At 47.5% G+C, this 13,350-nt stretch overlaps 1 protein-coding gene across 1 annotated transcript; it reads right to left on the bottom strand.

Moving 5' to 3' along the window:
• Positions 1 to 2,943: 2,943 nt before the first annotated feature.
• On the bottom strand, positions 2,944 to 8,151 carry LOC121446186. The gene is given in 3 exon segments (XM_041648670.1): positions 2,944 to 4,662; positions 4,664 to 6,414; positions 6,417 to 8,151. Coding segments are annotated over 3 exon segments (5,205 nt in total).
• Positions 8,152 to 13,350: the final 5,199 nt, after the last annotated feature.

Raw genomic sequence — 13,350 nt, forward strand, 5'->3', positions numbered from 1 at the left:
TTCTATGTTTTAAGTGAATGATTACAATGATAAAATATGTATTTTATATCTCTTGAATAGTTAAGCATTTTATGTTTTACAGGTGAAAACTATTTTTTTTCTCAAAAACCTACATACATTCATGCCCAAGCAACATATTATATATTAAGAAAGTGTAAGCAAGCAAAGTAATTTTTTTCAGTCAGTTCTCTAACTGACAGGATGCATTTTAAGGTTGTAAAGAAAGGAACAATAATTTTATTATTTATCTCAAAAGGTAGTCTCATTAAAAAATCTTAAAAAGAGTTGCTTCTGTCTCGATGGGCTGCTGATGCTGTGGGAGATGTTTGTGAAAGACCCTCCAAGAGTGTCTTTCCTCTGGGGAGACCCTTCCCAAGGAACAGCGAGACCACTTGTATGGATGCAAACAGCAAGAGGTTTATTCAGATACACAGGTACCTGGGGCGACAAAGTCTCTCGGAGGACTTGTGCACCTCCAGGTCAGGGTAATGGGTTTATATATGTCTTTGGGGAGCAAAAAGCACGGTACAGAAGCGAGAAGCGTAGTTACAGGGTTTTTATTGGTTAGTTTGAATGTGGCCAAGTTCAGGTCGGGACAAGGTCCCTAGTTCCCGAGAATTCAGATATAGGCTGCCTTGGCTCTTATCTAGGGCAGACAGGGTGTCTTTCTCGGTATTCACTGTTCCTCCCCGCCTGGGACAGACGACACCCAGCCACATTCTCGGTATTCCCCGTTCCTCCCCCCAGCCCAGTCACAGGTGTCTCTATCTCGTTTTGGCAGCTTTTAAACTGCCCTTTGTTCAAACCCTGAATATTCAGTACAAGCCTTGTAAAATGGCGTTACCGGTGCTAAGTTGTTTAACAAGCTGGGCGGGGGGTCTTTCATCTGGTGCTAAGCTGCTTAGCAAGCTGGATGGGGGTCTTTCATTCTCTAATGTCTCTTATGACTTTGAATGGAATCTTCCTTTCAATTGCTTTAAGTGGACTTGGGAATCTCTAGGTCAAATTGCCTAAGCTGGTGATACTGTTGAGTTAACACCAGAGCCTGTATGACTAATAATCTGTCTTTCATGAATTGGACTAACCGGTTAAGGATGCAGGATCCAAAGAGTAAGATTAGGAAGATGATAATTAGGGGTCCCATAGTGGAGGAGACTAAGGTGGTAAACCATGGGGACCGATTATACCATCCTTCAAACCAACCTTGTCCTGATTCAAATAATTGCTGTTTTTGTTTAAGTCTTTCCCTGAGCTTGGCCATGTTATCTTGCACCAGCCCAGTATGATCTGCATAGAAACAACATTCCTCCTTTAAGGCTGCACATATCCCTCCTTCCTGCAGGAACAAGATGTCTAATCCCCTTCTATTCTGTAAGACTACCTCAGAAAGGGAAGTTAAGGACTTTTTGAGGGTGCTGATTGATTCTTCCAGTGCTTGCAGTTCTGTATGCATTGCTTGCTGTAGTTGCCTAAATTGGGAGGTCTCCTTCAGGGCAGTGACCCATGTTCCTAACCCCGCAGCGACACCTCCAACAGTGAGTCCTCCAAGCAGGAAGGCTAATGTTAATGACACCAGCTCTCTGCAGGGTCGGGTCATACCCTCGAAGTGGCTGTAAATGTATTCTGGTTCATGGTATACAATCTTTGGCCATAATTCTATTAACACACAGTAATCAGAGGCCGAGTTAAGGGCCTGGGCGGACACACATTGTGTCAAACCTGAGTTACAGGCTGAATATGTTCCACTGGGGCCTGTCAAGTAATATGAGCCAGGGCTGATTTCCTGAGTCGAGTTGCATAGAGCCTGATGGGTACTGGGGATCGTTCCAATGCAGAGCCCTTGACCTGATACCTCCGACAAGGTCAGTTTATGTTGTGGCCCCGTTGCACATGTACTTGGGGCAGTGGTTTGGTTAGTGAGGTTTCCTGTAACAGCCATCCCCTCATAATATGGGGGTCTCGAGACCAGGCATAACCAACATTCTTGTGTCTTACTGGGATTAGTATAATTGAGAGTCAGGAACGCTCCTTGCACCAAGTTGAGCAACCTGTCCCCAGTCCCCGACTCGAAAGAGAATTGACTAGTGGAGGCCTTGGTGGTGAGACTCTGGGTGTTAACATTAGGCAGCAAGGTGGTTGTTAGGAGATGGGGGAGGGGTGCCGAGGGCTTGACCGGCCTTGCTTGGGAGGATAATTGCTGTTCTGTCAGAACCAGGTTTGGCCCAACAGGATGGGTTATTATCTCAGCCTTGAGCCTAATCTTAAAGGTTATTCCCCTATCTGTTGAGGACATATACCATCTGAGGCCCCAGGTGTACCCTCTCTGCCATTCAGGGGCCGCTTTACCTGATTCCGTGAATGAAATGTTGAGAGGTAAGCAATATCCAGTGGAGCAGACAAAGCCTCCGGGACTGTGCATGCAAGGTTGTCCATTTCCTCCTCCACTGGGCTTGTTCCAGCTTCGTTTTACCTGGATTTTGTCCCATGAGGATGATGGGTTCCAGTACGCACTACCTGTAGTTTCACATCCCCAGGCGGCACAATAGTAATCATCATATCCTCCACAGTGATAAACAGAGGTGGGGCTTCTCCCATCTCTGGGGCAGACATAGAAGTCATGAGAGGCTAGTGCACATCTCTCCTCCGGGGAAGCACATCCCACAGGAATGGGTGTGTAAGCGTACATTCTTCCAGTTACAGAAGGCATTCTTACTGATAAGTTGTGGACCTCCTGGGTTATTATGTCCCAGTCATTTGATCCTGCAGCTAAGTGGCAAAAATCGGGTGTGAGAGTAGGCCACCAAGTGTTAAGTGCATGGTTGCCCTGAATTTCCCAAACAATCTTTCCACTTGGGGACAGGACTTGCCATTTTAAGGAGTATGTCTGGTGTGGGCTCCCCCCTAGGGTTGCCCCTACCAGTCCTAGCAGGGCCCAGATAGTAGTCAAGGGGCCCCACAGGTGAGTCTTAGTTTTAACGGGTTTTGGGTGCGCTGGATTCTCCATGGTGGAATCGCAGTTGGCTCCTTCTCCTCAGGGTGATGGGCTGCCTTGACGTGGGAGGCGTGGACCCAGGTGGCGATGCCGTCAACTTTCAGCGCCATGGGGGTGGTCAGCAGTACGGTGTATGGTCCCTTCCAGCGGGGTTCTAGGTTTTTGGTCTGATGTCCGCGGACCCAGACAGTGTCTCCTATCTGGAAGGGATGTGGTACCACCGGTTTGTCCAGTTGTTCCCGATAGGCTGCAGCTAATGGCCTCCAGACCTCTCTCTGGACAATCTGTAGTGCCTGTAAATGAGCTTCCAGAGAAGGGCTGTTAGCAAAATCAGCAATATTAGAGTCAAAGAAATTAATGAATGGTGGAGGTGTCCCATATAGTATCTCAAATGGGGTGAGTCCATGAGGGCCCGGCGTGTTCCGGGCCCGGTAGAGGGCTAGGGGAAGGAGGAGCACCCAGTCTCTAGAGCCAGTTGCAAGCGTTAATTTGGTCAAAGTCTCCTTGATGGTTCTATACATCCGTTCTATCTGCCCTGAACTTTGGGGTCGGTATGCACAATGTAATTTCCAATCAATCCCCAATAGCTTGGCCACCAACTGACTTACCTGGGAGACGAAAGCAGGTCCATTATCAGTGGCCAATACCTGGGGCATGCCATCCCTGGGAAAGATTTCTTCCAAGAGCTTTTTAGTTACAACCTTAGCATTCTCTTGCTTGGTGGGAAAGGCTTCCACCCATCCTGAAAAGGTGTTCACGAATACCAATAGGTATTTGTATCCATATTGTCCAGGTTTTATTTCCGTGAAGTCAATCTCCCAATGAATTCCGGGGCGATGCCCCCGTACCCAGATCCCTGACCCCAACTTGGTCTTTCCTGCATTAACTTGTGCACAGACCTTACATTTATTTGCCACAGTTTGGAAAATATTGTCTCTCCCTAGTAAGTAATAAATGCTCTCTTCTCGGTCCAAGAGGGCCCTCATCTTTTTGGGGCTGAGGTGAGTCAGCTTGTGTAAGTGGGTGATCAGTTCATAAGTCGGTTTCATGAGCATGATGGGCTTATTTTTGAATGTCCAATGCCCTTTTTCAGGATCGTGCTTGCCCCCCATTTTTCTTAGAAGATCTATGTCCTCTTGGCTATATGGGAGGGGGCAGCGTGGAATGGGTTGGGCTTTTCCTGGGGCCAAGGGACAAACTTGGGAGTAGGGGGTTATCTCCCTGAGTGCCACCTCCCGGGCGGTTGCATCTGCCAGTCGATTGCCCCGTGCCTCCGGGTTGTGTCCCTTTTGATGCCCTGGGCATTGGATAATGCTCAGTTTCTGAGGCAGAAACAAGGCCTTAAGTAGGGCTAGGATCTCGGACTTGTTTTTCATTTCCTTGCCTTCCGAGGTTAGCAACCCTCATCTCCAATAGATTTCTCCATGGATATGGGCTGTGGCAAAAGCATACCGGCTGTCTGTGTAGACATTGAGCTTCTTACCTTCTGCCATCTTAAGCGCCTGGGTTAAAGCAATAAGCTCAGCTCTCTGGGCCGAGGTCCCTGATGGAAGAGCCTCGGCCCAGATTACCTCCGTTTCGGTGGTCATCGCTGCCCCGGCTCTCCTCTCCCCATTTTCCAGGAAACTGCTCCCGTCCGTATACCAGGTGGCGTCCCGGAGGGGCTGGTCCCGTCAGGTCCGGTCTTGTCCCGTGCATTTCCGCAAGGATTTGAAGGCAATCATGGTGCTCTGCGTCTTCCGGCAGGGGGAGCAGGGTTGCTGGGTTCAGGGCAACCGCTGGTCCGAAGTGTACTCGGTCTGTGTCCAGGAGCATGGCTTGTTAATGAGTCATATGGGCATTAGAGAGCCAGTGGTCTGGAGGCTGTTTGACTAGAGCTTCTACCGCATGAGGCGCTAGAATAGTCAATGGCTGCCCTAGAGTCAATTTGCCAGCGTCTTTGGTCAGGACTGCTATTGCAGCCACCATCCTAAGACAAGGGGGCCATCCCGAGACTACCGGGTCAAGTTTCTTTGAGAGGTATGCCACGGGGCGTCTCCAAGGGCCCAGTCTCTGGGTTAGGACCCCTTTGGCATAGCCCTGTTTCTCGTCCACGAACAGTTCAAAGGGCTTAGTCAAATCAGGGAGGCCCAAGGCAGGGAAGATCAGCAGGGCCTCTTTGATGTTCTCGTAGGCCTTCTGTTGGGCCTCTCCCCAGGTGAAGAGGGTCCCTTGTTTAGTGAGTGGATACAGGGGTGCTGCCATTTCTGCAAAACCTGGGATCCAGAGGCGACAGAATCCTACCGTTCCCAGGAATTCCCACAGCTGTCGGGGGCTCTGGGGGATGGGAATACTCATAATTGTCTGCTTGCGGGCCTCAGTCAGCCATCTCTGCCCATCTCTTATTTGGTAGCCCAAGTAGGTAACTTGCCTTTGACAGATTTGAGCCTTCTTTGCAGATGCCCGATATCCTAGGTTCTCCAGGGTTTGCAAGAGAGCTTTGGTGCTTTCCCTGCAGTCCTCCTCTGAGGTGGCTGCCAATAAGAGGTCGTCCACATATTGGAGTAGGATCATAGCAGGGTATTGAATTCTGAAATCGGCTAAGTCCCTATGCAGGGCTTCATCAAAGAGCGTGGGGCTGTTCTTGAACCCTTGTGGGAGCCTAGTCCAGGTTAACTGCCCAGATATTCCCAACTCTGGGTCTTTCCATTCAAAGGCAAAGATGGGCTGGCTCTTGGGGTGTAGCCTCAAGCAGAAAAAGGCATCCTTGAGGTCTAGCACTGTGTACCAGGTATAGGTTGGGGACAGCCCACTCAGCAAGTTGTAAGGGTTGGGGACCGTGGGATGGATGTCTTCCACCCACTTATTGACTTCCCTTAGGTCCTGCACTGGGCGGTAATCCCCCGTCCCTGGCTTCTTTACTGGGAGGAGGGGAGTGTTCCAGGGAGACTGGCAGGGAACCAATATCCCCTGGTCCAATAATCTCCTAATTTGGGGGCGAATACCTTGGTAGGCCTCGTGGGACATGGGGTTCTGCTTGATCGATATAGGGGTTGCCGTGGCCTTCAGTGGGATCATTAGCGGTGCCTGCTGCATGGCCAGTCCCATACCTCCCGTCTCTGCCCATGCATATGGGAATTTCTCCAACCAGTAGGTCATCATCAGATTCTGGGTTTTTTCAGGCTGATACAGTCTGTATTCATCTTCTAGATTAAGAGTTAACACATGTAAAGGTTGACCTTGGGGCCCAGTAATGCATGCCCCCGTCCCCTCAAAATATATCTGTGCCCGCAGTTTGGTGAGCAAGTCTCTCCCTAGTAAGGGGTATGGGCAGTCAGGAACATGCAAGAAGGTGTGAGTCACCTTACCGGTTGCCAGCTGTACTTTTCGGTCCATCGTCCATCGGTATCTTCTTCCTCCAGAGGCCCCCTGGACCCAGGCTGATCACTCAAGGGTCCCGGGGCATGGGTTAATACCGAATGCTGGGCCCCGGTGTCTACAAGAAAGGTGATGGGTTGCCCCCCAACATCAAGGGTTATCCTGGGCTAAGGGAGGGGCTCCTGACCCCGACTTCCCTAGTCCTCCAAGGTCAGCAAGGAAGCCTGGGGTTTTGGCTTCCTTGGTCCCCTCGGTCTCTTAGGACAATCCTTAACCCAATGATCTTTTTCTTTGCAGTAGGCACATTGGTCTTTGTCCACTCGGGGGCCTCTTCGGTCTCCTCCCTGCCTATCCTGTCTTTGTCCTGAAACTACGGTGGCCAGCAATTTACTAATTTCCTTGTTTCTCTTGCGATCCCTCATGATTTCTCTTTCCTCCGCCTCCTTTCTGAGCCTCTCATCTCTTTCCTCCTGAGTCTCTCGCTTATTGAAAATTCGCTCTGCTTCCTTCAGCAAATCCTGGAGTGAACTCTCTTTAAGATTATCAAGCTGCTCAAGTTTCTTTCTGATATCTGGGGCTGACTGCCATATGAAGGACATAGAAATGTTAGTAGCCTGACCTGGGTCCTCTGGATCATATGGAATGTATATGCGGTAGGCCTCCTTTAGCCTCTCAAGGAATGCTGAAGGTGACTCCTCAGATCCCTGCATTACCTGCTTAACCTGGGCCAGATTAGTGGGACGTCTAGCCGCCCTATGGAGACCCGCTATGAGCAATTGGCTATAGAGGCGTAGGTGGTTCCTACCTTTGGCCGTGGTAAAGTCCCAGTTGGGATGCTCCAGGGGGAATGCTGCCTCGATCTTATTGGGCAGCTGAGTGGGGCGACCATTATCCCCAAGCACATTTTTTCGGGCTTCTAGGAAAACTCGTTGTCTATCCTCGATGGTTAGCAGGGCCTGCAGCAATTGCTGACAATCATCCCAGGTGGGTTGATGAGTTACTAGAATAGACTCAATCAAAGAGGTTAGCATTGAGGGGTCCTTGGTAAAAGATGGGTTGTTATTGCACCAGTTGTAGAGGTCAGACGCTAAGAAGGGCCAATATTGAAGCTGGCCGTTCAGTCCCGCACGCAGCGGAAAAGCCCGCGATGTGGAATTTGGCGGCTGCTCTCTATGTTCTCTCAGTAGTCCGGCCATAGCGGAGGGAGCTGGTTCGACCAGGAGTTCTGGTGGCTCAGCCTCCCTCTGCTGCTGTTCCGGCCCTGGCTCCTGATAGGGAGGGGGTTCTTCCGTCATCAAATCTACCAGGAGGTCCTCCCCAGGAGGCAGGACCGGGGGTGTCCCCGAAGTTTTTTTCTTCTTTTCTGTTGAACTCTCTGCCTGTGTGGGTTTCGAGAGGGCTGGGTAAAGGGAGGATTTGGTAGGGGACCGAGCGGGCGTGGGGAGCAGGGGTGGGGGAAGGGTCGGGGCAGAGGGAGCTGCAGGAGGGCGTTTGGGGGTAACAAAGGGTTTGACCCACGGGGGTGGGTCATAAGCCAGAGCTTCCCAAGTGACAATATATGCCACCTGATCCGGGTGTCCGTGTGGCCCTGGATCCATCACTTTGGTTTTAACCTGTGAAATGAGGTCAAGGTTAAAGGTCCCGTCCTGTGGCCATCCTACATTGAAAGTGGGCCATTCAGACAAGCAGAAAGCGACCCATCTCTTTTTGTGAACGTCCACGGATTGGTTTTTGGCTGTGTCCTGGACGTCTCTCCAGTGCTGTAACGTAAGACTTAAGGGGGTGGTAACAGACTGTCCCATTGTCTCAAATAGGACCACACTGAATACAGACCCTACGAATAGCAGACACACACAGAGAAAACACAGTCTCGCAGCGCGGCTTCGGCGCAAAACCGAAAGCAAATGCTCAAACGGAGACAATGAGAGTCTGGACCTCTCGTCTCCCAAAAGAACCATGTACCCTTCAGACAGCGGGGGTGCCCCAAAAAGCCCGACTCGGGTACCGGGGTTCAGTGAATATGGATGAGCCAAAAGCTTGGCTCCAAATGCTCCTGGAACGTCTTCCAGCGCTGCGGTCGGGAGTTTCTGAACCCGTCAGTTCCTCCACGGTTCCGCTCAAATACCAGATGACACAGCTGGGTCGTACGGACGCGGTGCAGTGATCACAATGACAAACAGTGACGCAGAGAGAAACACAACAGAGATCAATCGCTGGCCAGCTTACCTCCTGAAAAAAATGGGTCGGTGGTCCCTGGGAGGGGTCTCCAAATCCCGGACGGGCCCCCAAATGAAAGACCCTCCAAGAGTGTCTTTCCTCTGGGGAGACCCTTCCCAAGGAACAGCGAGACCACTTGTACGGATGCAAACAGCAAGAGGTTTATTCAGATACACAGGTACCTGGGGCGACAAAGTCTCTCGGAGGACTTGTGCACCTCCAGGTCAGGGTAATGGGTTTATATATGTCTTTGGGGAGCAAAAAGCACGGTACAGAAGCGAGAAGCGTAGTTACAGGGTTTTTATTGGTTAGTTTGAATGTGGCCAAGTTCGGGTCGGGACAAGGTCCCTAGTTCCCGAGAATTCAGATATAGGCTGCCTTGGCTCTTATCTAGGGCAGACAGGGTGTCTTTCTCGGTATTCACTGTTCCTCCCCGCCTGGGACAGACGACACCCAGCCACATTCTCGGTATTCCGTCTCTATCTCGTTTTGGCAGCTTTTAAACTGCCCTTTGTTCAAACCCTGAATATTCAGTACAAGCCTTGTAAAATGGCGTTACCGGTGCTAAGTTGTTTAACAAGCTGGGTGGGGGGTCTTTCATCTGGTGCTAAGCTGCTTAGCAAGCTGGATGGGGGTCTTTCAGTTTGGATAGGGGAAGGATGACATCATCCATTTGGTGGGTTTAGGCTGTGGAGAGAATCTTGTAGGTTACAGAATTCAACCAGTGGTGGCAATCGTAGAGTGCCCTGACTGTAGGACTTTTAACTGTTTCCTGGCTTCTGGGGATTAGTTTGGAGAGTGAGGAGAACAATATGTGTCCTGAGCTCTAGGATCTAGAGATTGAGGCATTTTATCTAGGAGACCCCCCTCTCATTCCAATTACTGCAAGTGCTACATCTGACACTAGGGGATGCTGATGTTACAAGTCATGCTTGGCTAGGGAAAGATAATCAGTTCAGTAGGTTTGTGTGTTAGAGTGGCTTTTGTAGGGACCCACTACTTGTATAGCTACTTTTGAAATCAGCATGCTATTTTCTCAGAAAATTAGAAATCAATCTACCTCAAGACATAACAGTACCACTCTTAGGCATATACCCAAAGAATACTTATTAATACCACAATAATATTTGCTCAACTTTATTCAAAACAACATTATTCATAATAACAAAAACCTGGAAACAACCTAGATGTCCTTCAACTGAAAAATGGATAAAGAAAATTTGGTACATTTACATAATGGAGTATTACTCAGTGGTAAAAAAAAAAATCAATGACATCATGAAATTTGCATGAAAATGGATGGAACTAGAAAAAAAAATCATTCTGAGAGAGGTAATGCAGACCCAGAAAGACAAACATGTTATGAAATCACTCATAAGTTGATATTAGATGTAAAGCAAAAGATAGCCAGGCTACGATCTAAAGTCCCAGAGAAACTAGATAACAGATGACCCCAGGTAAGGGGAGAGCATACCTAAACTGGTCTTCTGCTGTAATCAAATTAATGACTACCCTAATTATCATCATAGAACCTTCATCTAGTAACTGATGGAAACAGATGCAGAGCCACATTCAAGCACTGGGTTGAGCTCCAGGAGGCCAGTTGAGGAGAGGGACTAGGGATTAGTTGAACAATAGGGCTCAAGATTATGAGCCAAAAACCCACAGAGGCAGCTGCCCCAAGCTAAAGGGAGCTCACTGACTATATAAAGACAGCAAGGAAGCCAGCATGGGACCAATGGAGGCCCTGTTCATGTTGCTGACAGTTATATAGTTTGGTATGTTTGTGGAGACACTAGTAGTGAGAGCAGGATCTGTCCTTGATGTATGAGCTGGCTTTTTGTGACCTATTTCTTATGGTAGAAGGCTTCACTCTGCTTGATGCAGGGGGAAGGAGCTTAGTCTTGCTTCAATTTGATGGGCCATGCTATTTTGATTTCTAGGGGAGGAGCCCTTACCCTTTCTGAGGAGAGAATGTGGGGGATAGAAAGGAGGTAGAATGTGGGGGAAGAAGAGGATGGAGAGAAAATATGTGGTTGGTATGTAAAATATATTTAAATATTTAGTACACCCCCAAATAAAGAAAAAAAATGTATTTGGCAGCTGAGGCTAAGATGGTGCTAGTGAGACAAAAATCTCACCGGGCTTAGGCCTGAACAGCAAAGTACTGACTGTGAGGCCACAGGGGACACAGAGAGTAATTAAAATATCTGTAGGCTCAGCTGCAGCTACTAAATCAACCTAAAAACAGCACATTGTGTTTTTTATTCATATTTCCTAGATGATTATATATACAAAACATGTTTTCTTTTTTTTTTTTTCATCTTTAGCATAGAATTTGCTATGTGGTTTGTCACAAATGGCTTTCAAATTCCTGCTATGACAAGCTACTTCATGGCCTTAATGTGAAGGGATATTTAACAGTGTAAAACTGGACACCTATGCACCTAGGGAGGCATTACAAAAGTTTTTTATTAGCTCTTTTTTTGTGCTGTATAGAGTTTACTGATTCACATATTTTGAACAAGCCCTTTATTCTTGAGATGACAAATCTTGATTATGTTGCATCGTTTATAATTTATTGATATATTTTAATTAAATTTGCAATATTTTTTTCTGAAACTGTTACATGTATGTAATTCATTAAAATTGTGAGGTTACATTCTTGTTTTTGGTAAATCTTAATTTGGTATTGGTATAAGGAAAACACTATTCTTTACATAATGAATTTGATCAGTTTTGATCTTTTTCTATTTTGTGGAACATTTTGAAGAGAACTTTACATAGCTTTTCTTTGAATGCTTGACAGATTTCAGTAATGAATCCATCTTACCATTGATTTTCCTATTATGAACACACTTTATTAGTGACTCAAACCTATTAATTTTAATATTTTTGAGTGATTCATAGTCATTTTCATTAATTGGATCTTTTCTATTTTTGATGAGGCAATTTACATACATTTTATGTAGCTTTTATAATTTTTTCTTATTATTGAAGGGACAAAACCAACTCCATTTTGTGCTAGTCACCAAGGTAGATATCAGCAAAGTGGGAAGTTTCCTAGACTGCAGCCCTGCTGCTGAAGGTGGGTATCAGTAGAGCGGAAAGTTCCCTAGACTAGAGCCAGAGAGTCACACGTACCCCTCATGCCCATAACAATAGATTTGTGGGTTTCTTTCCCCTTTATAAATCCTGCCTAAGATTGGTGGGGCACCTCCTCTTGTCCTGGCTGTGTCAGTGTGCAACACAAAGTTCCTATCATGACTTATACTACAGGATTAAACCTTGCTTTTGCGTTTTGGTGAGTCTGTGTCTCTGGTGGTCTTCTTAAGGTCTTGGCAACCTGAACATTACATTGGGGGGCCCGGCCAGGATCCCTGGAGATCCCTGAGAACCCAAGACCCCGAAAGTTTAAGCATGCTGGAGAGTTTAAGCATGATACAATACTGTCCCTGTCTGTATTTTGCTTGTCTGTAAACTTCGATTTCAGAAGCAACCACATTCAGCTTTCTGTCAAGTTCCTGCCTTAGCAGACATGCTTGTGAGGAAGTCCTGGAAGGACTAGGAAACATCCTGGACCCTTGTCTGAGAAGTCAGCGGACTTACATCAGTAATTCTGATCTGGGGGACAAGGAAACACTCTCAGAGACCTCCCTCTCCATCCATACAGTTTTTGAAATCATTCATCTCCCTTTATCAGGGACTCTCATTCCATGACTCTCTGTAGATCCCAGTCATCAGTTTAGAATCCTCTGCCTAATTGTAGTCTGTGTCATAGTCCCTGTCCTAATTATGTGTCTGCCATTTGTTCGACTACTGACTAAAGGAAAATGGGAAATGTTCCCTCAACTCCCTTAGATTTGACATTCGCACATTGGCGGGTAGTCAGGGATACTGCCCAGTGTAGCCATTAAGAAAGAAAAATGGATAATCTTTTATTCTTCAGAATGGCCCTCCAGAGGGAATTTTTGACCTAGACATCACACACGATGTGGAGTAGTGGGATTTTCAACCCAGGATGGGTCATCTGGATCAGATTCCTTACATTGTAACTTGGAGAGAGTTGGCACACAGCCTACAGGCCTGCTTCCCTGGATTAAACCCTTTGTCCCGGGGCTGGAGAGATGGCTCAGAGGTTAAGAGCATTGCCTGCTCTTCCAAAGGTCCTGAGTTCAATTCCCAGCAACCACATGGTGGCTCACAACCATCTGTAATGAGGTCTGGTGCCCTCTTCTGGCCTTCAGGCATACACACAGACAGAATATTGTATGCATAATAAATAAATAAATATTTAAAAAAATAAACCCTTTGTCCCTCCATTCTGGCTCTCAGCCTCTACACAGGTGTTTGTGGTGACGTCAAAGGAAGACCCCAAGGCACCAGTTTTCCAAGGTGGAACTGAAGAGTCTGAACTTTTACCTCCTCCCTATGCCCTTCAGCCTCCACCACACACAGCTCCTGCATTTCCCCAAATGCCTGAGCCCCTTCCTGATGTCAGTCAAGGGCCAGCACAAGTACTCAAAGCAACCAAGGGATGGGAGAGGTGGTACCCCAGCCGGAAACCTAGGTCACCCTGCCTTTCAGGACAACAGGGAAAACAGATGAGGAGAGAAATCATTCTTTTCACCATTTGCCCTTCACAACCAGGACTCTACACAATTGGTATACTCATAATTCTCTTTTTACTGAAAAACCTCAAGATCTTATTTACCTTTTGGAAATGGTCCTCTTCACCCACCAATGGGTGATTGCATCCAATTGTTGAAAATCTCATTTACCAC

The sequence above is a fragment of the Microtus oregoni genome, unplaced genomic scaffold, assembly GCF_018167655.1.
Source record: "Microtus oregoni isolate MIOR12 unplaced genomic scaffold, Mior012 000003F_ref0000135, whole genome shotgun sequence".
NCBI classification, from domain to species: domain Eukaryota; kingdom Metazoa; phylum Chordata; class Mammalia; order Rodentia; family Cricetidae; genus Microtus; species Microtus oregoni.